The 27588-nt window shown below is 46.3% G+C and overlaps 1 protein-coding gene across 2 annotated transcripts; it reads right to left on the bottom strand.

Moving 5' to 3' along the window:
- Positions 1–27393, bottom strand: YWHAB (tyrosine 3-monooxygenase/tryptophan 5-monooxygenase activation protein beta). 2 transcript variants are annotated; one of them, XM_053250861.1, is made up of 6 exons: positions 27327–27393; positions 7564–7865; positions 5800–5923; positions 3087–3250; positions 2268–2363; positions 1–1841 (listed from the first exon to the last, which is right to left on the bottom strand). In XM_053250861.1, the coding sequence occupies exons 2-6, from the start codon at positions 7855–7857 to the stop codon at positions 1785–1787; spliced, it is 735 nt and encodes a 244-aa protein (XP_053106836.1). In that variant the 5' UTR covers positions 7858–7865; positions 27327–27393; the 3' UTR covers positions 1–1784. The 2 variants fall into 2 exon arrangements, with proteins under 2 accessions (XP_053106836.1, XP_053106835.1); XM_053250860.1 differs by having other exon boundaries at positions 27194–27387.
- Between the last annotated feature and the right edge of the window lie 195 nt (positions 27394–27588).

The following is a 27588-nucleotide window of genomic DNA, read 5'->3' as shown; positions in this document are numbered from 1 at the left end:
AACTGATAAAATTTTTTATTGTCTGAATTCTTTTACACTTTCCTGATTGTGTAAGGTGAAACTAGAACTGTTTAAAAGACATACACAAATCTAGTACATCGATAACCAGGTATTTCTTTTTGCTATACTATTCTCACAACCACGTGTGCTAGGCAATACAACCATCACAGAAGCAAACTTTAGGCAAAATACTGGTCAGTAGAAACAAAGCAAAAAGAGCTACCAGATATACAGACAGGCTCGGTTCCACATTCACTACAGTACTGCATTTATGAAGCGCCATGGATAACTGCACAATTTGTTCAGCTAGTAGAGGGGAATTTTGAAATCAGTGCATGAATTTCTCTCTTCAGCAGACAGATGGACAAACAGATGGATTCTATGAACTAAGTGGAATGTTATAGGTAGAGGAATGGTACTGAAAAGACAAATAGGGTGAGTATTCAAATCTTTCCACTGCATTATTCATGCAACTCCTATTGAATACTAGTATTTGATTGGACGTGTTTGGAAACTATTGAACATTTGAAACTGTAGTACTTCAAGCTAACAAGCAATACATGTGTGTATGGTCTGTATTCTAAGGCAGCTATGGGGAATCTTGAATAAGAGCCCAATCTTGGTTATGATCCAGGAACGGCAGATACTGAGAGCAGAGAACTACCAAATAGCATAGGGAGCTCTTTCGTATCTAAGTGAGACCTGTCTTCCAGCATACTTACACCTCTCCCATCACCACAGACTATCACACACACACACACACGCACGAAGGAGCCCAGACTTTAAATTGAGGGGTGGGGGTGGAGAAGGATGGAAGAACACATTCCATGCAAACAAGAGCTCTGTCAAATTATTTAATGGTATAGGCATTCTCCTTGAAGTGGGTGGGGCGGGGGAGGAGAGAAAGAGGGAGATATTAAGTTTCAACTTTTTTAAGCTGGGGAAGAAAAGTTCTGTTAGCATGACTACCCAGCAAACTAATAAGGCCATAAATAGAAATATCTGGTTGAAATGCCTTGGTAGTGCACTAGAAATTCACTACTCAGTCCATGCGGTAAATATGTAACTTATTGCTATGGGAAGGGGCTCAATGATACCCATGGTAAAAGCACTGGAATTGTGTCCAGAAACAAAGCCCCAGGTTTCTGCCACTGTAAGATGTCTGGAAGTTAGGCTTTCATTTCCCCTTGCCTTAAATTGAAGCCTCAGAAAAGATTTACACTTACATGAGTGATTGGCTGAAAAGCAGTGTGTCCAGCATCATTACTTTAAAAAAGTCTGAATGAACGTACCCATTAAATTCACATACGTGAACTACTGAACTGGAATGCCACACAAGAGATTGTTACCCTTCCATGTTGCAGTGTCACAATATAATCTCTATAATTTTCTGTACAACTTTACAACAGAATTGTACTTCGACTGCTTTAATACCAGATTATAATCTTTCCAAGGAACTACATGATTTGTGTCTATTTTTCCATCATTTAGAGTTTTGTAAAGTCAACTGCAATTGCAAAACCCATAATCACAGTGTTCAGTTAAAAAAATATAAACAGTAATCATAACTGCAAGTGTTCATAAGAGGAAAGGTTCAGAATGCCATTGCTCAACTGATCTCCATTTTACGTACACAGAACACCAACCAATTGTTTTTACCCCACAGACAGTTTGCTACGTTGAGGTTGTGAAGTCGATGTACTATTCTTTTTGCTTGTCGCACAAAAGGATATAATGTGTAGGATACAGAGTGACATTGAACATACAGTGAAGCGTGACAGCCATTAGTTCTCGCCCTCCCCAGCTTCCCCTTCATCTCCCTGGTTTTCCGATGTCCATAGCTGTAAGAAAATACAAACATGTTTATGCTGAAAGCATGCAGTTAATTACATTGGTCAGGAAAAGGGAAGTGGGGCAATTAGCTTTAGTAGAGCAGCTCGCTATAGTACAGCCAGCAATATGATTTACTTGAAAGTTAATGAATGAGGAGCTAAAGACTGGACATTAGACCATGTTAACACAATGAGCATATGAAGCCCACAGGCACTACACAAAGGTCTGATAAGGCACTTGTCAAGTATTCCACTAAAGGTAATACTGCTAAATAAACAAATCCAAAGGCTATCTAATTTATACAGCACCAACTTTGTGTTTTCTTCAGAAAAGTTTATAAAGATGCAGTTCTTATGTATGGGACAGTCAGAGCCTTAAACCCTGTAACATTGCATCGTTTATAGTATACTCCACTTTCCCCACAGGATACTTACAGTAAGGTTGTCTCTAAGTAGCTGCATAATCAGAGTGCTATCTTTGTAAGATTCTTCATTCAGTGTATCCAGTTCAGCTATCGCTTCATCAAATGCCTGAAAGAAAGTCATCATTCCACTTTAATCTTGCATCTCCCCCTGCTTTCTCTGACTTTGGAACCTTTGATCAATTTGTATCAGTGTGTATAGCCCCTAAGTACAACTGTGGCCGGCTAAGCAGAGAAAACCACACATTAGAACTACTTCCATGCTCTTTTCTCCTTTGAAGTCAGATTTCTTTAGAAGTGAAAAAGAGATACAATTGTCAACATTAAGCTGGTTATTTTAGCTTAGTAATTAATCTTTCATCTCAAAGGAGAGTGCAACTGAGGCTAGAGCCCTCAGGTGTTCATGTGGCTCTCCAGATGTTGCTGAACTACGACTCCCATTATTTCCAGATGTATTAACTGGGGATTATGGGAGTTGTAGTTCAGCAACATCTGGAGAGCCACACATTGCCCACCTATCATAAAGCCATATATGCTTCGAGCAAAAGGTTGTTTTCTCAGTGTTTATTTTCAATTTATATACCGCTTTTCATTAAAATAATCTCAAAGCAGTTTACAATATAATTAAAACAATGCAGAATTAAAATACAAAGGTACAAATAATATAAATATAAAATAATCTCTATTTAAAAATTCAATAATCCATTAAAAAGAAAATACATGAAACAAAGCAGCAGCAGTAAAAATACTTTCATTCAAAAGCCTGGATGAAGAGCATCCCCCTCCAACCTGTTTCCCCATCACGATTCTGGATAAGATTAAGTGTGCTTACTGTCTTTGCCAGACTACAAGCTTTCTCAGGCGAGTTTAGTATCTCATAGTAGAACACAGAGAAATTGAGTGCCAGTCCAAGTCGAATAGGGTGTGTTGGCTGCATCTCTTTCTTACTGATTTCAAATGCTTCTTGATATGCCTGCTGAGAATTTGCTACCGTTGCTGAAAAAGAGACAGTGATGCATTTGTTATATATGTAAGCTGAAGTTTATTTTAATAACGTGCACAATTCAAACAGCAGGAGACACATGGGTATTTGTTTATATATGGCTGAGCTGATCAAATACCTTATCCTTCCCATAGCTGCTCACTGCAGCCCCAGTCAGCGGCTGCTTCAATATCACTTTGTTTTAAAATCAGCTACCTTCTTCCTGTTAATAGATCTGGCACCTAGGGCAGTTCCTATTCATGAAGTATTGTCCTTATTCTGAATTAGCTTAGTTTGCCTTCAGTGTTGTCATACTGAAAAATCCAAATCATTACATCATTGTTGCCAAGAAGGAAGACAATTTAAAAGAAAAAAGGGTGCTCAGGCAGCAGTCTATCCAAGCTGTGAAGAGTCTCACAATAGAATTCTGTCACCTGACAGCCAAAAGCTGGTTGTGTGCGTGTGCCTCTGAATGTACGCTAGTGCCAAGCTGAAAATTCTCATTGAAGAATTCTCCATTTTGAATTTGGAGTGGTAGGTAAAATTCAGTGGGGGCCCAAAGAAATTGTGGACAAGTTTCAGAGGCAGCTTGCTCCTGGCTGGTAGCAGACAGCCACTCCTTTCTTCTTGATTTTTATCTCTCTCACCAATTCTTTGGCAACAGCACAACAAGACTAGTGTGGAGGTCTTCTCAACATAGGAACCTGTGTTGTACCAAGTCAGACTCCAGGTGCATCTAGCTCAGTATTGTCTATGCTGACTGGCAGTGACTCTCCAAGGCTTCAGGCAGCCTTACCTGGAGATGCCATGGAGATACCAGGGACCTTCTGCAAACAAGTGCTCTACTACTGAGCTATTGCCCCATCTCATCAAGAGAATATCGTACAGCAGACAGTGCCCACAAGTAGTCACCCATCCAAATGCAAACCATGGCTAACTGCTTAGCAAAGAGGACAATTCATGCTTTCTACAAGACTGGCTCTCCACCCTCATGAATGATAGCACTTAGCAGCAATAGCACTTACATTTATATACCGCTCTATAGCCGGAGCTCTCTAAGCGGTTTACAATGATTTTAGCATATTGCCCCCAACATTCTGGGTACTCATTTTACCGACCTCGGAAGGATGGAAGGCTGAGTCAACCTTGAGCCCCTGGTCAAGATCGAACTTGTAACCTTCTGGTTACAGGGCGGCAGTTTTACCACTGCGCCACCAGGGGCTCATGATGCTATGTCATGACACGTGGCAGATAAAGGGAGAGCATTTCAGGCCAACCTGCCCAGGGTTTTTCAAGTGGAAGAAATATTTTCATGTATCACCCCCTTCCATTTCTGCCCAGCCCTAATTTAAACACCCTAATTACTCTCAAGGTATTTTTAAAATTATCTCTAGTATGAGGCAGCCGTTTGCTTTATAATAAACGTAATATGGCCTTGCACGTAACTGCATGATCTGTTGGAAATTCTGTATTCCACCATCATTTAAGCAGCTTCTGGAGTTTTAATTGATTTTAATGTTTTATAGTTGTGAACCGCCCGGACACTTTGGTTTGGGGCGGTATATAAATATATTAATTAAATAAAATAAAAGAATAAATAGTTGTTTGATCCATAGTATCTAGAAAGACTACTGATATATTTTAAAATTTCAATATGTTTTTTACTCATCGAGATAGTTTCTACCTGTTTTATGAATTTTTAACCGTTTTATTGTGTTTTTATATTTGTTATGTTTTAACTTGTACACCACATGGAGATTTCTATATCAGACAGTATAGAAATATGCAAAATAAATAAATATTGTAGCACGTTACAGCTGGGATTAAATTATATCCATATCCAAGGATATCACTGGGTTCTACAGTTACCCAGTTTCAAAGCTTACATCAAAATTTGAGCAAAGGGAAGGTAGAAATCTCTACATAAAAGAAGGCTTAACAGTGAAATGCCAATATCTTTAAGTTGTTGTAATATTTTAACCTTTTTCTTTGTTGTTTTTATTGTTTTATTGTAAACCGCCCAGAGACTTGTGCTTTGGGCGGTATATAAATGTGTTAAATCAATCAATAATCATGCAAAGGCATATTCTTCTGCTAACTAATGCATCCATTAACCACTGGGATGGGGTATAATAGAGATAGGACACCCAAAAGTATACATGGCAATTACATCTGTGTAGCAACTTGGCAGGGTCAAATTGAGCCAACCAGAATGTACAAGGAACTCATGCTTTCTTCTCCCTGGAGTTCTTGCAACATCTGGAACAAACGTCAGCATCTTCCCATCTATTCAGATATACAAGTCCCCCCTGTAATGGATGTTTACTTATTGTCAGAGAGATATGAATGCAACAGAAACTATTGTTCTTCCCTACAATCTGAAGTTACAGAGACAAATTTAACTTGAAATCTCGGAACAAAATTTTTAAATATCACACACAGATATCACACTGTTTAATCTTCACTGAATTCTCACTATATTCTTCTGTGTAAGCCACTTTCAGAAGTTTGCTGAAAAGTGGTATATAAATATTTAGTTTATTTACACAGACACAAAACCTACTTTGCTTGCTGTCTCCAGATGCCACCTCTGAAAGGTATCTGTAGTAATCTCCTTTCATTTTCAAATAGAAGACCTTGCTTTCTGGCTGTGTGGCATTAACAATAAGATACTTATCCAATAGTTCCTGAAAGACAAAATTAAACATTTTTTGCTCTCAAGTCACCATACACACACACACACAGCGCATGCGAGCATACATGTGTACTGGAGGACCTCTATTGTTAGCTTGAGCAGATGACAACTTTTTAAAAGTCCCTAAAGACTCATTTTTCACCCAAGCTTTTAAACTTGACTGTGGTTTTAAACGGTATTAAGGATTTCATTTTCGTTTTAATTTGCTTTGTTACGGTTGTAAACCACCCAGAGACTGAAGTTTGGGGCAGACTACAAATCAGATAGATAGATAGATAGATAGATAGATAGATAGATAGATAGATAGATAGACAGACAGATAAAATAAGCCTGAAAGCTTAACACCTTGCCATTTGGGGAGAAGGTAGAAAGATATCCATAGGATCTCTTTTTGCCTATTTTAAATTAAAGTTACAGTGATCTGCTGTGTTGTCAGTAGGCACATTAGGCATTTTATGGTGCAGTAGAAACTGCTATATTCACAAAGCTCTAGAGTATATTCAAACAGGCTTAAGTTTCTATTCAGTTTATGCTTAAACAAATATCCTGTCAGTAACCAAGTCTCATTAATTACCAAGCTCTTAAACAAACCAATTCTCCGCCATTAAGGACAGCCGACTAACTTTTTACAAATTCAAAGCAGCATACACATTAATATCTTCTCCCAGAATTGAAGCTAGCCCCACACGGTACAGAACATCCTGCATTCACAGTAAGGTTTGGTGAATACTTAACAATCAGATACTCAAGCACCTTGTGTAGCAAGGGGTACATTCCAAAGGACAAAAGAAGAATATGTACATCCTCTTTGATGTGTACCTAAATCAGGACAACTTTCTGCCTGTAGGTCTGTGCAAATATTCATCACTGAATGCCAGAAGCAAAACAAAGCAACAGTCCTACTGGCAGAGGTGAGCATTCCCAACACACAGAGGACCTGGTTCTGAGGGCCCCTTAAGGAGCATGGAGGCATTCCAGTGCCATTGTAGAGGTGCACAAGGAGTGCTGGGGAGTCTTTCTGCACCTCCCTCCCACATTTGGGCCTGGGCACATTATTTGGGCCTGGGCACATTATTTGTCTTCAACTGTTCAGAGCAGAATATTTGCACAGGCCTACTCATAAGTGTGTGAAAATTCATGTATTTAGAACTACCAACAATATGCCACCCCTTACATTTGCCATTATTTAACTACAGCAACCATAAGGAACAAGGAAGTACTACAATTTCTTCACAGAAGGTAGAGAAAGGGAAGCAGCAAGCTGTTCACAATATATATGTCAACTTTAAAAAAAAACCTGATTAGCAAGATCATAGAAAAGGGATTTTTATAGCCATCACATATCAGGCGGATACTCCCAATGGACTTGCACATATCTATAATAGAGCACTGACTTTAGGTTTGATCTATACAAGTATATTAACACATTTTTTAAAAAAGTCTAGAGACTTTACATGTTTTCTCCCAAATCTTGGGAGATGTAAACTCCCAAACACAAGCTAGAATCTTTGACCATTGGAAAATAAATGTTAACCAAGGATGAAATAATATCCATGCCTTGATCATGCAAGTTTTCCCACAGATGGAGCTCCTTAGCAAGTGCTGCTATACAATTTGCTACTGGGTTATTACCAGAACATCGTTGCAGATGTCTTGCAGCTCAGCCTCAATCTTCTCACGATATTCTCTTCCCATCTGCTGTTTCTTCTCATTCCGCTCCGTTTTCTGTTCAATGCTAGAAATGACACGCCAGGAAGAGCGACGGGCACCAACCACGTTCTTGTAGGCAACGGAGAGCAGGTTCCTTTCCTCATTGGACAGCTCGTGTCCCTGCTCAGTAACAGCCTTCATGGCAGCAGCCATATCATCATAGCGTTCTGCCTGCTCAGCTAGTTTTGCCTTCTGTACCAGCTCACTTTTATCCATGGTTATTCCTAAAAAAAAGAGAAGAGTCTGTAAGTACGCATATTTCCACAAAGTGCAATTCGATTTCCTCCAAGTGGACAGAACTTATTAGGCAACACATGATTTATGGGTAAACTAACAGAATATGGGTCATTCTCTTCCCCTCAAGCAAGATTAGCCCAAAGTGGATCCACACGTTTCAACTTTGCATACAACCAAACTATTACATGTCAGCACACTGACCTTCTCCCAAGTCTTCTGCTCAGGTCTGAAAATTTTGGGGAACAGGGGTATAATAGAATAAAATTTGGATTAGGCAGAGGCTATTGACAGAAAACAGCTGTCTCATGATGCAAGTGTGAGCAAAAGTCCCTACTTCGCTTACTTAGGACCCAAGAACAGCCCCAGAGTCCGGGGCATCCCAACATCTAAAGATGTGCTGGAAGTTCCAGGACCAGGATTTTGAAGGGAGCTATCTGTAAGAGAATCAATCCTGGTCTAGGAGGGAAGTCAGGTGGGCTCAGAAGTTGAGCAAGGGCAGGGCAAAGAATGAAGCACAAAGACAACACTGAGGTTTGCCAGACACTTGAGGAAGAGGAGCTTTTTGATAAATAAGGAAGGTTTTCATGCCTGCTCAACAATTTAGGCTTGTGAAAACTAGCTCTTCCAGACCAGGCATCCATAGTGTTCCCAGATGAAGTCCACACAGCATCCTGTGTTCTATTCACAAGATTACAGAATTCCATTTTCATTCTTCATTATGAGTATAAAAAATATTGACATATTGATGTCAACTACCTGTTCTTTTCCCCTAATCTACACCCCAGAGATCAAGTAAGAGCACAGGGTTAAGATTTCCATTTGTCAATCTTACAACAGAAGCACCCAACTGATATACAACAAATAAATACTAAATATCTACAGCTGGCCTCATTCCTTAAGTACTTCCAATTCAGATAGAAACGTTGCAAATATTATAAAGCACAGCATTACTTTTCACATTATGAAGTACAGTTCTGCAGAAGACACATTTCTATGAACTTCTGAACAGCACAAACATACACCAAAGTGTAGTCTTAATACAATAGCTGGAAAGACATTTGGACACCAGTAAAGCAACTTTTGAAATCTTATTCTCAGAAGTGGCCAGACCTCAGTAACTTATCCAGAAGAGCTGAGCCGCAAGCATGGAAAGTTTTAGTTTCAGTACAAGTATAACGTGACTTATCAGGCATCATTAAGTGTTACCATGACCCAAAGGGATTTACTATGCACCTCTGAGCCAGCTACCATCAATATTCAAAGCAGATTCCAACAAATATGCTGAGCTGACAGTCCAGCTTATTGTTAGTCAATTACATACTTGGATGAGAGCGGAGTGAACAAGCTCCTCTGCTGCTGTGGCAAAGGTCTGCAATATCTGACATGTATGTTGAATCTGGTCTGACCAGGTCTCTCCTTCCGTTACCTGGGACCCAGGTAGGGATTATGGTTTCAATCTCGGGGCGGGGGGGGGATGGGGACTGAGAGGAAAAACATCCCAAAAGACACCCATGCACTCTGGAACCTACAAGGAAATTTTGAAGGGAGAAATGTGACTTTATTATTATTTTTATTATTATTTCTTGTTTACACAGTCAGACAGGTATTATTGACTGGTTTGTTTTATCCAGACATTGAGTCCTTCCCAAGGACCTGGGATGGCTGAATTTTATTATCAATGTTATTATTATTATTATAAATATAATCACAAAATATAGGCTGTTCCCAGTAAAGTTGCTTTTTGAAATTGGCTGGTGTTGATTTCTGTGGCCCCTATGGTGTTGAGGTGCTCTTCAAGGTCTTTTGGAATTGCACCTAGGGCACCAGTTACTACTGGGATTATTTTCGTCTTCTTCTGTCACAGCCTTTCAATTTCAATTTGTAGATCTTTGTATTTTGTGATTTTTTTCCTATTTCTTTTTCTTCTATTCTGCTATCCCCTGGTATTGCTATGTCGATAAAATAGTTTAACTTGTTTTTCTTTCTTCTTGACTACAGTTATATCTGGTGTACTGTGTGGCAGATGTTTGTCTGTAGTCGAAAGTCCCATAATATTTTTGCATCTTCATTTTTTACAACTTTTTGTTTTATGGTCCCACCAATTCTTGGCTACAGGTAGCTTGTATTTTTTGCAGATGTCCCAGTGTGTCATCCCTGCTACCTTGCCATCCCTTTGTTTGTAGTCAGTCTGTGCAATCTTTTTACAACAGCTAATTAGGTGGCCCACTGTTTCCTTTGCTTCTTTACAAAGGCGGCACTTGCTGTTTGTTGTTGATTTTTCGACTTTTGCTCTTATTGCATGTGTTCTTAGTGCTTGTTCTTGTGCAGCCAGCATTAAACCCTCTGTTTCTTTCTTCAAGTTGCCATTCTTAAGCCACTGCCAGGTCTTGGTGATGTTTGATTTTCCACTTATATTGTGCAAATATTGACCATGCAGGGGCTTATTTTTCCATTTGATTCTTTACTTGTTCTTTGTAAAGAACCTGCTTTCTTTCATTGGTGTTTAATAGTTTCTCAGTATTGACCATTTTAAGTGCACCTTCTTCACTGTCCTTGATATATTCTTCAAGGCCTCTTTTCTCCTCCTCTACTGTTTGATGGACTTGCAGCATTCCTCTTCCACCTGAGCTGTGAGGGAGGTATAGCCTATCTACATCACTGCAGGGATGGAGAGCATGATTGATGGTCATTATTTTCCTGGTCTTACGATGATGATGATGATGATTAATTCAATTACTATACCACCCTTCCAAAAATGGCTCAGGGCGGTTTACACAGAGAATTAATAAATAAATAAGATGGATCCCTGTCCCCAAAGGGCTCACAATCTAAACAGAAACATAAGATAGACACCAGCAACAGACACTGGAGGTACATGCTGGGGGTGGATAGGGCCAGTTACGCTCCCCTTGCTAAATAAAGAGAATCACAAGGTGCCTCTTTGCCAGGTTAGCAGGGGTTAGCTTTAAAGAGAAGCCATGCCAGAAGATGGTGAAGTGCTCAGGGTGGTTCATCTTTTTTAAAAAAGAAACATTGGTCTTACCGTGAAGAGTTCTTTCTCCTCTGAAGTAGGAGGTCACAGCTTACAATGGGTTGTCTTCCTCCCCTTGCTCCAGGTAGACAGGAAGTCTCAGGTGTTTGAATAGGTAGGTCCGTCCCCCTTCTCCCAGCATGCCCAAGCGTAGTTCCCCAGTTCCGACTGTCGTGCCTCTTGATCGTACAGTGTGACAATGCTCGTTGGTCATCTTAGTTGTTGAGGAGTTGTTATTGGCATGCACGGGTCAGAGGACAGAACCCTGAGACTTAGGAAGGTTAGGTTAGTCAAAGAGGATGAATGTTAGAACAGAGATCTATCGCTGCAGCTCCCCGGATCCACGGGTGGGCCGCGTGACCTCCTACTTCAGAGGAGAAAGAACTCTTCACGGTAAGACCAATGTTTCTTTCTCCCTCGAAGTAGGAGGTCACAGCTTACAATGGGACCTACCAAAGCAGTCTAGGTACCCGGGAGGGGGAAGTGGATCCCTCTCAGTGGAGCACCACCTGCTGCAGTACAGTTCTCCCAAAGGCTGCCTGCTCCGAGACCAGAGAGTCGATTTTATAATGTTTAAGGAAAGGGGACGCGGATGACCACGTGGCTGCGCGGCAAATCTCCGCTAACGGGGCCTGGGCCGAGAAGGCTGCCGAGGTGGCTGCACTTCGAGTGGAGTGCGCCGTGATGCCCCGAGGTACTTGTATCGACAAGGCCTGATAGGCCGTGGCGATGCATGCCCTCAGCCATCGCGCCAGGGTCGCCTTAGAGGCCCTGTTCCCTAGGGACCCGGCGTGGAAGGACACGAAAAGGGCCTCGGACCGCCTGAAGCCCTTGGTTCTACGGATGTAGCATCGCAGAGCCCTGCGAACGTCCAGAGTGTGCCATTTCTGCTCTAGTGGGTGCTTAGGACTGGGGCAGAAGGATGGCAGGACAAGCGCTTGGGAACGATGAAACACTGAGTTAATTTTGGGGACGAAGGTAGGATCCGTCCTAAGGACCACAGCGTCCGGCTGGAAGGTGCAAAGCTCCTTACGGACCGATAGCGCCCCCAGTTCTGACACCCTGCGTGCCGAGGTTATCGCTGTTAGGAAGAGAACCTTGTACGATAGGTGCCTCAGCGGAATAGATGAAATAGGTTCAAAGGGTGCCTGCGTGAGTGCGTTGAGAACCTTGTTGAGGTTCCAGGAGGGAAAGCGATGAACTGGTGGCGGGGCGATATTGGTCGCGCCTCGTAGGAACCGTGAAAGGTGGGGGTGTAGGGTGGTACCCCCAGCCCTCCTGAGTTTCAGGACCGATGCTAGGGCTGATGCTTGTCGTTTCAGGGTACTGGGCTTCAGGCCCTGGTCCAGACCCGCCTGGAGGAAGGCCAGGACTTGTGGCACCCTGGCCGCGGTAGGGTCGACGCCTTTGCGCCTAGCCCATCTAAGGAAGGCCGCCCAGGTTGTCTGATAAATCCTGTTGGTGCTCTGGCGTCTGGCAGCTAGGATGGTGTCCTGCACTGACCTGGAATATCCTTTTTTGGCTAGCTGCGAGCGCTCAAACTCCAAGCGTGTAGCTGGAGCCACGCTGGGTCCGGATGTAGTACTGGCCCTTGTGACAACAAGTCTCGCCGTGCCGGTAGAGGCCACGGGTCTGTCCTCGAGAGGAGAACCAGATCTGCGAACCACGGTCGCCTTGGCCAATGGGGAGCCACAAGGATGAGCTGTGCCCCCCTGTGGCGAAGTCTCGCCACCACCCGGGGTATGAGGCCTATTGGGGGAAAGGCATACAGGAGCCCTGGAGGCCACGGTGCATTTAGTGCGTCGGTTGCCTCCGCGAGGTGATGGTGAAACCTCGTGAAGAAGCGGGGAAGTTTTGCGTTCTCCGGTGATGCAAACAGGTCCACCTGGGGGGTTCCCAGTCTGTTCTGGATCTGCCTGAACACCTCGGGGTGGAGAGACCACTCCGCCTGGTCCACCGTCTGGCGACTGAGCCAGTCCGCCTGAACATTGGAGATGCCGCTCAGGTGTTCCGCCCTGATCGACTGGACATGGGCTTCTGCCCACTGGAAGAGGGACCTGGATTCCTCCATCAGGGACCTGGATCTGGTTCCGCCCTGGCGGTTCACATGGGCCTTGGCCGTCATATTGTCGGTCCTGACCAACACGTGTTGACCTAGGAGGATCCCTGTGAAGTGGAGCAGAGCCAGCCGGATGGCTCTGAGCTCCAGCCAATTGATACTGTGTATGGTCTCCTCCGAGGTCCAGGTGCCCTGTGCAGTGTGTCCCTCGCAATGGGCCCCCCACCCTGAAAGGCTGGCGTCGGTAGTAACCAATATTCTGTCGGGTTCCCTTAAGGGGTTCCCTCTCTCCAGGTTTGGGGAGATCCACCAAAGAAGGGACTCTCGCACCTCCTTCGAAAGGGGCAACAGCAGTCTGGAGCGACTGGCGATCTCGTCCTGGAAGGGAAGCAGGGCCCACTGTAAGGGGCGCGCATGCCACCTTGCCCACGGCAGGCATTCTATGCATGCGATCATGGACCCCAGGAGCTGAGCTAATGTCATGATCTCCACCCGTGGCCGGCGGAAGAGCATTTGAATCTGGTCGCGTATCTTTTCCCTCCTGTCCACAGGAAGGGAGATAGTTGCTGCCTTGGTGTCGAACCAGGCCCCCAGATGCTGAAGGGCCTGCGACGGAAGGAGCTGGCTCTTGGCCTCGTTCACCAGGAAGCCGTGGTCTAGCAGTAGCTGGTGAACTCTCTGGACATCCCTGCGTGCCCGCTGTTGAGAATGCGCCCGAATTAACATGTCGTCGAGGTACGCATGGACCCTGAGGCCCTCCAACCTCATGTGTGCCACCAAGGCGGCCAGCACCTTGGTGAAGACACGTGGGGCCCGAGGATAGACCGAAGGGTAGGGCCTTGTACTGATAGTGTTTCTGGTTGTAGCAAAACCTGAGAAACTTTCTGTGGGAGGAGTTGATGGGAACGTGAAGATACGCCTCCTTGAGGTCTATGGAGGCCAGGAAATCGCCAGGAGCAATCGCCTCCCTGGTAGAGTGAAGAGACTCCATCCGGAAACGCCGCTTCCGAATGTAGCGGTTCAAGCGCCTGAGGTTCAGTACCGCCCGCCAGGAGCCGTCCCTCTTGGGAACCAAGAATAAAATGGAGTAGACGCCACGACGGAACTCTGTTGGGGGAACAGGCTCTATGGCCTGAATCCCCAGCAGGTGGTCTATCGCCTGCCTCATCCGAAGGTGTTTGCCCCTGTTCCTGGATCTTGGGGAGACAATGAACTGCTCCCGTGGCCGGGAGGTGAGTTCCAAGCAGTAGCCCCGCTCCACTATGCCCAGTACCCACCGGTCTTGTGTGGATGCAGCCCACCTGGTGGTGAAGTGCTGCAACCTGCCCCCAATCTGAAGATAGTCAGTTCTGTTTCCGGTTTTGCCGGCCTCCCGCCTGTGTGCCGGTGAAGCGTTGTTGGCGTGGACCCGCTCGGCCTTTCTGGTTCCAGTTGGAGTTGTTTCCCCAATGGGGTCGGCCCTGGGGCCGAAATGGTCGGTTGTCCCGGTTACTAGAACCCTGCTTGTAGGAGCGAAAGGATAGTCTGTTATTACGAAAAGGCCTACGCGTCTCCCTGCGCCTCGCGGGCATGGCCTTTTTCTTGTCCTGCGTTTCCACCAGCACCTCATCCAGGGACTCCCCGAAGAGTTTACCCCCATTGAAGGGAGTGGAAGCCAGGTTGGACTTTGATCTAGCGTCCACCTGCCAACTCTTGAGCCAGAGCGACCTGCGAAGGACTACGTTAGCCGCTATAGCTCGAGATGATGACTGAATCGAGTCCAGGCTGGCATCTGCCATGAAGGCCGCTGCTTTAGCAAGCTTATTGAGGCCTTGCCTGAGCTCAGTCTGGCCAGGTTCCAGCTTGTTAAGGAGGTCCTTGACCCATAATACCGAGGCTCGGGCCATGATAGAAGTGGATGCCGAGGCTCGAATGGAGTTGGCCGACGCCTCGTGTGCTTTGCGCAGGAGTGAGTCTGCTTTCCTGTCCTCTGGGCCTTTAAGTTGCTCGTCCCCCTCTCTGTTCACTATGGCTCCGGACACCAGGGCCACCACCGGTGGGTCTACTTTGGGCACCGATATTTCAGCCATAGCTTCCTCGGGGAGGATATAGTACTTCTTAGGAAAGGAGCTGGTGTGCCTGGTGGCCGCTGGGTTAGCCCATTCGGCCCGCATAGTGTTCCGGAAGAGAGCCGGGAAGGGCACTACCGGGGATTGGAGCCTGGGCGAGGGGAAAACCTCCCGTGCCAGTTGACCCGGGTTGCCCTGCTCCTCTGGCTGCGGGGCTGCATCGTTTATGGCTCTCCTGGCCTTAGCCAGCATTACATCGTAGGTATCCTGGGAGAACAACCTCAGGATAGGGCCCGGGTTCTGTGGGGCCTCCTCCCCTGACAGCTCCCCTTCCTCCTTGTCAGAGGGCTCATTCTCACTGCGATTCCCTGTGCTATCTCTGGGGGTCGGTGGGGACGTAGGTCTCGCTGGGGGAGGGGGTGAGACCCTTCCACTGGGACCAGCTTGATCCTCACTAGACCCCTGACCGCTTGCGGGGGCGACCCTTGAAGAACGCCTGCGTCTTACTGCGTGGGTGCGAGGAGGTGTCCTCTCAGGGCTGTCCTCGGAGGATGAGGACTGGGACCTTATCCCTGACCGTCCGGGGGTGAGTTGCGGCGGGGAGCCCCGTGGAAGTCTCGAGGCCCTCCTCATCTCCCTGGCCACTGCCTCCTTCACAGAGCGCGAGAGAGCTTTGGCATTCGCCCTCATCTCGCTGGCCATCATGTCCCGGACCCATTGGGCCCTCTCTTGCATACACTCAAAATCCCCGAACGCAGCACTCACCTGTCGTCGCGTGGGGATCGACGTCGTCTCATACCTGGTTTCGTGCTGGGCCGCCTGGGGCAGATGGTTGAACTGCGGAAGGCGCAGCCTTGCTAGCCCGTCGTCTTCCGAACTCCGTGCCCGGGTATATGCGGCTTGGGTGAGTGGTCTATGGACTTCCCCCAGCATGCGGACATCGCATGTGGCGTGGGTGAGAGGTCTATGGACTTCGCCCAGCCATCCGCTTTCCTCCGTGGCAAGGCTGAGAGGTCTATGGACTTCGCCTGCCGGGCCCCTTGTGTACCCCCGTCTCGGGTGCGCCTCCAAGACCTGCCCCCCGTGAGTGGGGAGACATGCCGCTTGGGGGTAGCCTAGGCTGTCCTGGTGGAGTAGTCCCCAAGCATTGTAGGCTGTGGAATCCACCTCAGCCTCTATGGGTGCCATATGCAGGAGGCCAGCAGGTGGCGCTGCTGCGTTGGCCCTCGGTCCTGCCGGATCCTCCACGTGGTTAGCTTCGGCCGTGGAGGGCCGAGCAGAGGCGGCAGACATGGGGCCAGCCCGCTGCGGGGCCAGGAAGGCCGGCAAGGTGGCGGAGCCGCCGGGGCCGGCAATGGCGGCAGCGGCCGCAACGGAGACGGCCTCGGCGGGCATGGTGGCGATGGCCGAAATGGGTGCGTCCCCGGCGGCCGCAGCCGCCGCCGGAGCCTCTACTGCACCCGGGTCCCCCGCAGTGGCGGTATGCGCGGCTGGGGCCGAAAGGAGGGCGGCATGTGCGGCGCTGGGGACCGCAATGGCAGCGGCCTCTGTGGGAGCGGCAGCGGCACCAGCCGCAGCGGCGGAGGCCCCAGTGGTGGTGGCCGCCATGGCGGCTCGAGCAGCAACTGCGGCGGGGGCGGAAGTGGTGCCTGCGACCCTGCTGGTCGCTCCAGGGGAGACTGGCGTGGCGGCGCTTGGTGGAAAGCCGCCTATCCCCGGGGCGCCTAGTAAGGAAGGTCCCGGCCGAGGCGGAAGGTCTGAGCAGGTGGGGGGAGCGAGGGACAAATGTCCGCTTCCCACCGGCTGCGCGCCGGCCACGTGCGTCCCTTGGTCTGTCGGCTGCTGTCGCGAAACGCTGCAGGCAGCCTGGATCAATATCCTCTCGCTCTGTCTGGAGGCAGGCAGGGTTGAAACCAACTTTCCCCCACTTTTTGTCCCCTTGGGGTTCTTTTTTCTTTTTCCCTGGCCCAGTGAGTCAGGGGGAGAGGAAAGGTGCCGCTTTTTGGCCCTTTTCTTTCCTGCCTTCTGTTCCTCCCCCCCGGTGCCCTCTGAGAGGGATCCCAGAAGGGAGTCCCCTGTCTGAGCTAGATTCATAGTTAGTATAAGGGAGCTCACCAGAGTAGAAAAAGTTGAGAAAGATCGTTCCTTGGGCAGGAGCCTGCCCAGAAGCGTCTAACCCGGAGCGTAGACAGGAAGGAACTGGGGAACTACGCTTGGGCATGCTGGGAGAAGGGGGACGGACCTACCTATTCAAACACCTGAGACTTCCTGTCTACCTGGAGCAAGGGGAGGAAGACAACCCATTGTAAGCTGTGACCTCCTACTTCGAGGGAGAACATAAAATCTGCCAGTAGCATAAGCAAGCACAGCCACATAGGCAGGCAGAGGCATTTTTTAAAATGACACAAGGATGGATCTTTAGCTGGAATGCAGCAACACTGTCGTCATTTTGTAGAGCAAAGGGGAGAGAAGAGTTGCCACAAATGTTCACATGTTCCTGCCACTCAACCCCTGCAAAACCTTTTCACTGGATAGCAGTTAGAGAAAAAGATACTTTACCTCCGTGGAACAAGCAGTGAGGAAATGCTGTTAGCTACTAGAAACAATAAGTGGTTAAGTTAATGTGCTGATTTGTGCCATATATTAACATAGGTCTATCATAGCATCAATGACAGAAAGTCCTGCATATAGATTGAGGGAGAAGCAAAGCTTGTCTTCCCTGTTATGTGATAACCATGGGCTGTCTTGAATAGGTGTAATTCCCATGGAAAGATGTAATTTCCCCAAGAGTCAGCACGGGTGATAGATACTGAAGCATAATGAATTCCTTGTTTGTGTAGTCAGGGGTTATGACTGCAAATAATGAACCCCGGGTCACAATTATATGGCCAACCCAGAGACAAATTTAACTCATTTTTAGCCTACTTTCCTTTAAGTTTATGAGATCACCTGGCAGAGAGAGCGTGTGTGTCAACTTTGCAATGCCTGGACCAATATGAACCAAATTGGGTACAGTGGTAGGGACACTTCAATGGCATAGTTTGTGATGTCATTCACCCCGATTTAATATGGTGGACGCATGAACATTTGAGGCACAAGTAGGCTAACTTGTGAACTGCCTAACCAATCTGGATGAAAATTAGTCCAGTTGTAGGGAGTGAAAATAGGCAGATTAGTTCTCACCAGAACAACCTAACCTGTCTATTATTCAAGCTTGCATATGAACATTTATCAAGTATGAACCCCAACTGAACAGTCTTAATTGTTACCATTTCAGTCTCAGCAGAGGTTTATGCCACAGATGCATCCTGCATGAAGCAAGTGACACCATGCTCATATACGGTAGTTCTGACTTGCCATGAAACAAGAGTAACCCCCCTTGCTAAATTCACTGACTGTATCAGCATCTGAAATCTTAACTACTTAAGTGACTCTTGGAATGGGGCACAAAAGACTGTTAACCAGGTATGCTCCCCACTCTACTTCAAGAGAGACCCTTGAAGAGGACTTGTAAATCCTACTGAAGCATCATCTCAGTGCTAAAGAGCCAGTCACTTCTCTCAGCCTAGCCTACTTCACAGGGTTGTTGTAAAAGAGAAACTTAAGTATGTAGTACACCGCTCTGGGCTCCTTGGAGGAAGAGCGGGATACAAATGTTGTAACAACAACAACCTTGCTGCTTCAGTGAGGCAAAGAGGCCCCTTCCAGCACAAGGGAAAGGGAAAGGTTGTGTCCTTAAGCTGGTGTTGACTCTTGGCAACCACAAAGTCATGTGGTTTTCTTGGTAGAATAGAGGAAGGGTTTACCATTGCCATCTCCCGCACAGTATGAGATGATGCTTTCTAGCACCTTCCTATATTGCTGCTACCCGGTATAGGAATTTCCCATATTCTGGGAAACACACCAGCAGGGATTCAAACCAACAGCCTCCTGTTCTCTAGGCAGATTACTTCCCCACTGCGCACACTAGAGCAAGGGCATATTCACAGAGCAAGATAAACTTGCAGGTTCCTTTTGCAGTTATCTTAGTGTTCAGCACCAATTCATGCACTATCACTGCAAAATTTTATCCTAGTTCATCAGAGGTGTAAATACTAGGTAGCATCCCAATGTGTCATGTGAGTGTTTTAGACTATGAGCCCTTTTGGGACAGAAAACTATTTTCTTTTTGCTCTATAAATCACTTTGAGAACTCTTTTATCAAAAAGTGGTATATAAGTACTTAACAGTAAGTACTTCAATGAATGGAAGTGTTCTGTTCATGGCAAAGGAGCAGGGACAATTTTCACACAACCCCACCCCCTTCCCTCTGCTCCCAAAGGCTCTCCAATAATATGTCCTTAAGGAATGGGGGCAGTGTTCCCTGTAGCAGGAATTACTAGATGTTGACTCCAATTCCCACCATCCTCAGTCAAAAGCCACTGCAGCTGGGGATAATGGGATTAACAGTCAATCACATCTGGAAATCCCTGTTACAAGTAACATTGGCTGGGGGTTCTGCCCCAGGGGCAGATTTGGGGAGGTACAAAGATCTGAAGATAGATGAGGAATCTGCCAAAAAATCAGCTCTCTTCCCCATGCCCACAAAGTAATTTGGTAGTTTGTAGTAGCACAGTACAGTAGATGCTTCCCACTATACTTGATTTAAATTGGACTGGGAGATGGCAACCGCGTAACAGCTTGTTTTAGAGACTCTGCTTCAGACACTTTGTTTCCTTTGAAGTACACAACTTTAAAAACATTTTAAAGCTGATTTAAACACACCTTACAGGCTTGCATGTCTTATGGTGTCCCTCATCCCAGCAATTGTTCCACACCACCATAATCAGAATATTTTCTTCCTTGTAGGGCTAAATTTACAACACTGCAGTCAACCTTTTACCTATATGCCCATTCACTATATTTTATTCAGAAGCAAGAACTGTCAACTTCTCTATATTGTTTGAAAGATAATGCTCCCCTTTTTAAAATGAACTGCAAACATTTTGAAAGGAGTACAACCACATAATCAGTGTTTCCTCTAACAGGGATTCCCAGATGTTGCTGACTACAACTCCCAGCATTCCCAGCTGCAATAGGGGATTATAGGAATTGTTTGGGGGATTATGCTTGGGGATTATGGGAGCTGTAGTCAACAACATCTGGGAATCCCTGTTAGAGGCAACACTGCACATAATCAATTTCAGTCCTGTTAAAAGAAAATACACCCCACAGAATAATTTTTTTTGCATTTCTCATATACTGATATGAGAAATCCAAAATTAAGAATTTATGCACTACTTTTCAACATAAACAGTTCTCAAAATGGTTTACAATGAAGATGAATAAGAAAATAGTTCCCTGCTCCAACATGGCTCACAACAGAGTCAACAAGAGTGATGGCTGGATACATCCTTAGTCATGTTGTAGAAATTCTCCTTCCTGCCTAGCAGGTACAGAGTATTTCCCGTGATTTGGCAGGAAGGGGACTGAACTCATAGGTAACATTGCACAGCAGAGGACAAGGACCCAAATATCCTGCACCTTTCCAAGCTTCCAGATAGAGGTCTGCCTCCCACACAGATAACAAGTGTTCTCTGTAATTTTTCCCAACTGTGTGTGGAATGAGTTTTGTTCTGGGCATCAGTATCAAGGCAGCATGTGTGCATATGCATTCAGAGTGAGACCAGTGTTCCCTGTAAGAGGGATTCCCAGATGCTGTGGACTACAACTCCCATAATCCCCAGCCAGAGGCCATTGCAATTGAGGATTATGGGAGCTGTAGTCCACAACATCTGGGAATCCCTCTTACAGGGAGCAGTGAGTGGGACCTTCCTGATTCAACCCAAGCAGGATCTAAAACTGACTGAGCGGCCATAAAACATGTGTGCACATGCGCACACCTTAGAGGGAACACAGCTGATAACCATGGCTTAACAAGATGTGCAAAGACTACTCTCACACAACATATTTACATGCCCACTGAGTTCTATCTAATTTTATTCCTTATTGAACACCCACACTCTAAAGCTCTCATTCAACTTTATAATTTGACTTAATAGAAGATACTAGCTGGGCCAGGCAGAGAGCATCTGCACCTCTAGTTTCCCCCCCACCCACCGCCATTTTATTTGCCTCCCCGCCCACCGCCACTTTCTCCACCCACTCGCCCACTGCTGTCTTCTGCCCGCCCACAAGCCTGTCTGCTGCTGCTGGTTTCCTCTTCCCCTGCTGGCAGCTCAGGATTAGCAACAGGTACGCCTAAGAAAAATATATAGAGAGAAGATGCTACCAAGAGTTCTTAAACAGGGAAAACTAATGCTTGTGATGTTTGAATTAATTTCTTTTCTTTCAATGGAGACATGCTTTTTGCTCAAACAGGAATAGTTTTATGTCCAAATCTAGATGCACAAGAGAACAGTTCTCCTTCTTTAATATTTTAATTTATTTTCAAACAGCCAAGAGCTTTTCATATTAAGATGACTGCAGAGGAGGCTCAACAAATTTTTTCTTTGTATGAGGAAAAGGGGGAAAACAGCATGGAAAGAATGTCCAAATACAAGTTTTAAAGCCTTGGTGGAAGTGATATCTAGTAAAAACAAGGAAGTCAGATCTCACTTTTCCAGGGCACACCTGGAAATTGGTTATACAGAGAACATGGGATGCTTTTTTAAAATTTTGGAACTTTTAGTGGGCACTGGAACTTCAAGAACTTCCATTTGAGGCAAACAAAAAAACACCCGAAATACAAACAAAGCCAGAAGCTGCATCAAATATGATAAATGTTATATTCCCTGTCCAGTTACAAGAGCCTTGGGGCAAATCAGTTGAGTCCTGAACTATAAAGACAATTCTCATGACTGTTTTGTAGCTTATTACTTCTGATTTCCATGAACTATATAAAACACTCAACACAGATCAGAAGCAATGACACTTAAAATACAATAAAGGAAAATTGGCACTCAAGAATCTGACTTGCATTATACAGTGAAATGGAAAGACTAGCATGCAATGTTGCAGTTAGATTTTTAATGCTAAAAAGATTATTGAGTTGGTTTTAGCCTCCTTTTCTTAAGGAAAGTAAGCTGATGAGATCACCAGGCTTTACATGTGCATCGCCCCCATCAACTTCGCAATGCCAGGACCAGTATGAACTAAATTGGGTACAGTTGTAGGGACATCTCAATGGTGTAGTTTGTGATGATGTCATCCACTCCAATTCAAGATGGTGGACACGTGAACACAGGAACATAGCAAGCTGCCATATACGGAGTCAGACCATAGGTCCATCTAGCTCAGTATTATCTACACAGACTGGCAGTGGCTTCTCCAAGGCTGCAGGCAGGAATCTCTCTCAGCCCTATCAGAACGGTTGCCCTCATACTAGGGAATTGGAACGTTCCCCTTCTCGTAATCAGGTTAGTAAACCTGTATGTCATTTATGCAATGCTCCTGCATAGGAATAGGGAGGGAAGACGCGACCAAGAGGTTCACGCAGATGAGACAGTAAATCTCTTCTGGAAAAGTTTGTATGGTTATGTGCAAAAAGACAAGAGTATCTCTTCTAAACAGCAATGGGACAAATTGTGGAAATGAACGTCAAACGTAACCCCCCCCCCCGATTACCTGATGTACCTTGAAATCCCCCACCCCCGAGTTACAGTACTACCTGCATATACTTCATAACCTTGTAGATTTCCAAATCTTTGTGTGTAAATCTTTGTAGATATATCATGTACAAACAACCACTTTGTATATAATTGTGCTTTGGCAACGTACTGTATGCTTTGGTAGTTTGTTGGTTCAATAAAAAAAAATCTTGTCCTATAAAAAAAAAAATCTTGTCCTATCTTGGAGATGCCAGGGAGGGAACTTGGATCATCAGCTCTTCCCAGCGGCTCCATCCCCTAAGGGGAATATTTTACAGGGCAAACACTTCTAGTCTCCCTTTCGTATGCAACCAGGGCGGACCCTGCCTAACTTAAGGGGACAAGTTATGCTTGCTTCCACAAGACCAGCTCTCCTCTCTTACGTTTGAGGCACAAGTTGGCTAACTTGTGAACTACCCGATTTGGACCAAATTTAGTCCAGTTGTAGGGATAGTGAAAGGAAAGTACCAGTAGGCAGATTAGTTTTTACCAGAACTTCTTGTTATTTCTTACACATTTGCTTTAATCACACCTCATAAAAGATATCTGCAAGTAGGGGTGGTTGTGGTTACTAGTTTACCCCACAACTATATTAGAAAGCCAGGCATTGAGGAGTTAGTGCTTTGTGATTTTTTTCTGGAAAAGCCAGCTTCAACCCAACTAAGATAGGACGGGTGATTCCACTCCAAAATCCTCATTATACAACAGGTTCAGAAGAGCAAAATGGGTGATAACCACAGTATTAAAATATTTTGAGAAAATGACTTTCATTTGCTAGAATGTGGGGGGGGGGGCTGGGGCGGGGAGAGATAAAGCTTCAAGAGGAACACCCCAGTTCTACAACTTTCATCTTGATGAAAATTAAGGAAGCCATCAACTTTCTGTGAAAGCACAAGAGGCAAAAACGTTTCCTTTATAGTTCAGTCACAGAGATGCTGATGCAAGAGCAACTGCAATATTGACAGATATGTGGATTATGTGAACGCTCTCCCAGTGGGAGCACAGCTGGTGGTTACTTTTCAGAGGGCATGAGAACAACATGTCCCCAAGCCCCTTCCCATAGTATAGTAGGAACCCAATTTATCTTTTTGTTATAGTACTTGCACGTAGCATCCGAGTGCCTTTTTATTTCACCAAAGCCAGGTGACAAGCACTGACCACTAAGCATGATGTAAATTACTCACTAACATCTGACAAATGGGGCTCTAGGCTACAAATGCTTATACAATAAATGTTACATGACTATGGCTGTTACTGACATCAGCATCAGTCATCTCCTTTCCATTTATGCTAAACCATCCTAATGAAAATAAGGATATTCACTCACACAGGTGAGCAGTCATTATGACAGTACTGGAAAATAGCCACACAATCTTCATTCATACTGAATTTTAGATCTTATGATGCAATCTTTAACCACCAATATAAGCTTCCCAATTTACTTTATTCCTTGCTCAATTTTTATGACAGTATCAATCATGCCAATAATGATCTTACAGGTTATGAGTTTTTATCATGCAAGGTACTGGGAAATCTCATCATGCTTGTTCTGGGTTCCATACATTTAGGTTTAGCTCACTAGCCAACCATTTGTGGTCACCAACAATTCACTCTCTTTCCTCAGATACTTTTCTAGCACACAGGCAAAGCTCTTAGGAGGGAAGTGGGTCTTCTGTTGTTTGCACTGGGATGTGGAGATAAGCAGTGGGAGGCCCACTCCTCTTGCTCAGAAAGGATTCTGCGGTCTCTTAGCTTCTTGAAAACAGCAGTGGGAACAAGACCTCTGGTGAAGAGATCTGTGTGGTTCTGGGTGTCCTGCTCACTAGAGGGCTGGGGCACTCACCAATGTGAGTTGGCAAGCAGATTTGTAGATGTCTATACTAGTTATAACATAACGGAGAAAGGACACCACTGCATGCAGAAGTTTGCCAAAGAAGATTATGCCTCCACCCAAACCAGCGGCTTTCAATTAAGCAGCAAACATAAGTCAACTTCTCAGAGACACTCTTCTTTAGAGATATAATTCAAGTCAGAGAATCCACAAGTTTTGGTTGGCCTTGGTAACCAACCAAAGATTTGTGGCTGCCAGGACACTACACTTCATCTCACACTGCACCTCTGAAATTCAGTGGCAAATACTCTGCTTCATTCCCTAGCTCCAAGGGGAACAGTGTGATATGAGTAGACAGGTTCTGCAATTGCACTACCCAAGCACCTCAGCAGAGCAGTGCAAATACAAGCTCCAAGTTGTACTTCACGTGCTGAGCTGTGAAGAAGGATGGGGATAATCCATGCAACTGCTCTGGGCTCCTGGAACCTTCAAAACACCTCCAAAGTCCAGTACAACTGCACAATTACCATGACAATTGGAATCATGGACCCTACATGCCGTACTGAAAACATAAATGGTGCAGTAAGACGGTCTGTAGTAATAATCAAGTTATTTGTATGACTAAGTTTAGATGTAGAAATTTGAATGCACTTTTTGGAAAGCTAAGTTACAGCAGTTGTCAGAAATTCAAGTTATCGGGGCTTTTAAAATTTAATTTTAAAAAATTTATTTCTTAATTTCTAGGGAACAGCAGCAGATTTTACGGACACATTTAGATAAGGTAAAGTAAAGTGTGCTGTCAAGTCCATTTCGACTCCTGGCGCCCACAGAGCCCTGTGCTTTTCTTTAGTACCTGGGTTTTTCCAGCTCATATTATGATAGACATTCTCCACATCTCTCCAAAGGGAGATGCACATGCAGATGCTGTCTTGTGTATGCATAGGTTATGTAAAAGTACACTCCCCTAGGCCCAATTGATCTGGCTGGATGTGTTTTTATCCCTTATCTAGAACCACAAGCTGTTGTGACTAGTTGCCCACAACCTGGGCTAGAGTGAAACATCTGGAATTAGTACACTGCTGTCAACATGCACAAACTATTAATTTAGACAGCATTCCTAACTTGTAGAATTGTTTACAATGTATTTCTCCACGACTACATAATGAGCTCATGGCAGAAAAATACAGAATGGCTCTCAAACAGTCAAACTGTGGTATAGCCCCTGCTTCCTTGGGGGTCACAGAACACCAAGAAGGTGAAATTCCAGGCTCAGATAGGTTCCTGAGGAAAATAAGAGTCTTAGCTGGTAAGGAAAGACATGGAAGTCTGACTGCCTTCTAGATGAGGTCTCACCGATTTACACTGGGATTTGTGACAATGACTGCTCCCCCAACTGCTCCATCATCCTACCCTTATGTAGAAAGAGCTGCTGCTTTGTTTTAACAGTATTTCCCCGAATGTGGTTCTGTTGGGGGTGGGTGGAGGTGGTGGTTAAGGAGTCTATCCCCAACTGGGATATTCACACATTGCACAACTGCACAGAATACTTTTCTAGTTGAACACATTGAATTTAAGAGTAATGTAGACAGATACCTCTTCCAGTTTATTCTGGTATGAAAGACTCAAAACAAATTCTACCTGCCCCTTTATTCAACTCGAAATATGGCATATGTGCCATTTTGAATCAAACCAATTTTAGCCAGTAACTGCAGCCCTTTACAAGACTACGACTGCTGCTACACTACTGGTGTTAACAGTCGTTTGGCTTGGTACTCTTACCCTTCGTCCACCCTCATTTCGCAACTATGAAAAGTAAACAATGGAAACGTTTCCTGAAGCCTAAGCGCTACACTTCTCCAGTGCAACCTATCCCCATGCCGTTAAAGGGATAAGAGACATGCAATGAACATAAGTTAAAACCATTTCAGCCACGGGCAACTGCACGCGCTGTGGATGGGAAAGCAGGGAGAGAAGAAAAGGCATTCAAGGCTGCGATCTAAGCCTACCATCTCTGGCGATCTCTGCTACTGAGATCAAGAAAGGGCTCGAGTCCACGTGGACTCATCGGAAGGAGGAGAGGCCGGGAGGCTGAAATCCAAGCCCTGCGAGGTGGGCAAAGCGTCAAGGGGCAGCGGGGCGCAGCTGCGCCGAGAGGCCCGCCCACTGCTGCAGGAGTCAACCGGGCTCTGCGGGAGCTGAAAAGCCTTCGAGCTCCACGCGCGGCTAGAACCGCAGACGAGACGACCCATCTCCAGCGAGTTCCATCCAGGTGAGCACGCGGACGCGGCCCAGCCCCGGGCAGGAGACGGTGACTCAGGCAGGGCGGGGCCGCCTCCAGGCGTGGGGAGACGACGCCCGCTGAAGCCCAGGGCGGAGGCGAGAGAGAGCAGGGAGGCACGACGACGAGGCTGGCACCCGGTTCCCAAGGCGGGGCTGCTCCCGTTAGCTTGGCAGCTTCAGCACGCTGGCGGGAGCCTCAGGGCGCCCTCGCGGCCCTCGCCTGGAGGCCGCCGCCCAGGAGAAGCTGGAGCGGGGCGGGAAAGCCCTCACCCCCGGAGGTCCTCCAGAGGGGCCGGCGGACAGGAAGGCCGCGCGACAAGCCCCCCTTCTCGTTTATGGGGGGGGAGGACGAGGAGCCGCCCCCAGAAGCGCCGCCGTCGAGCTACGAGGGCGGCGGGGGAGGAGGCAGGCGGGGAAGCGGGCGGTAAAGCCGCTCACCTGGCGCGGAGTGGAGTGGGAGGCGGGAGTAAGGCGCAGGAAGGCGGCTCAGGAGGCCTCAAGGACTCGTTCCCGGACGGAGGAAGCGTCTCGGAGCGCGGCAGCCCGCTGCACTATTACCATACATACACACCCTGCGGCTCCTGCAGGCACTTCCGGCGCCAGCGCCACGCCCTTTCCGGCTGGGCCACGCCTCTCCGTCCCCCCTCCCCTACTCCTCGCCGGCTTCCCCCATTGGACCAGCCGGGCCGCGGAGAGGAGTGGGCCGGCTAGAAGGTGGGAGAATGCTGCCCCGTAGCCATGGTAACAGGGCACGGTGATCTGGTCGCGGGAGTGGGGGGTGGAGAAGATCATTTTAGGCCTCCCTCTTCACTTCCTCCCGCCGTGCAATGCTT

This window comes from Hemicordylus capensis, chromosome 4, assembly GCF_027244095.1.
Source record: "Hemicordylus capensis ecotype Gifberg chromosome 4, rHemCap1.1.pri, whole genome shotgun sequence".
NCBI lineage: Eukaryota > Metazoa > Chordata > Lepidosauria > Squamata > Cordylidae > Hemicordylus > Hemicordylus capensis.
The sequence above is the reverse complement of the archived record's forward strand: the minus strand, read 5'-3'. Positions and strand labels throughout refer to the sequence as shown.

Excerpts from the sequence above, each read along its gene's own strand:
- YWHAB (XM_053250861.1), bottom strand. The coding sequence starts at position 7,857 with ATGGATAAAAGTGAGCTGGTACAGAAGGCAAAACTAGCTGAGCAGGCA. Across the intron at positions 5,924-7,563 it reads ACATCTGCAACGATGTTCTG|GAACTATTGGATAAGTATCT; the intron begins GTAATAACCCAG and ends TTTGTCTTTCAG. Across the intron at positions 2,364-3,086 it reads CTTGTAGTCTGGCAAAGACA|GCATTTGATGAAGCGATAGC; the intron begins GTAAGCACACTT and ends ACTTTCTTTCAG.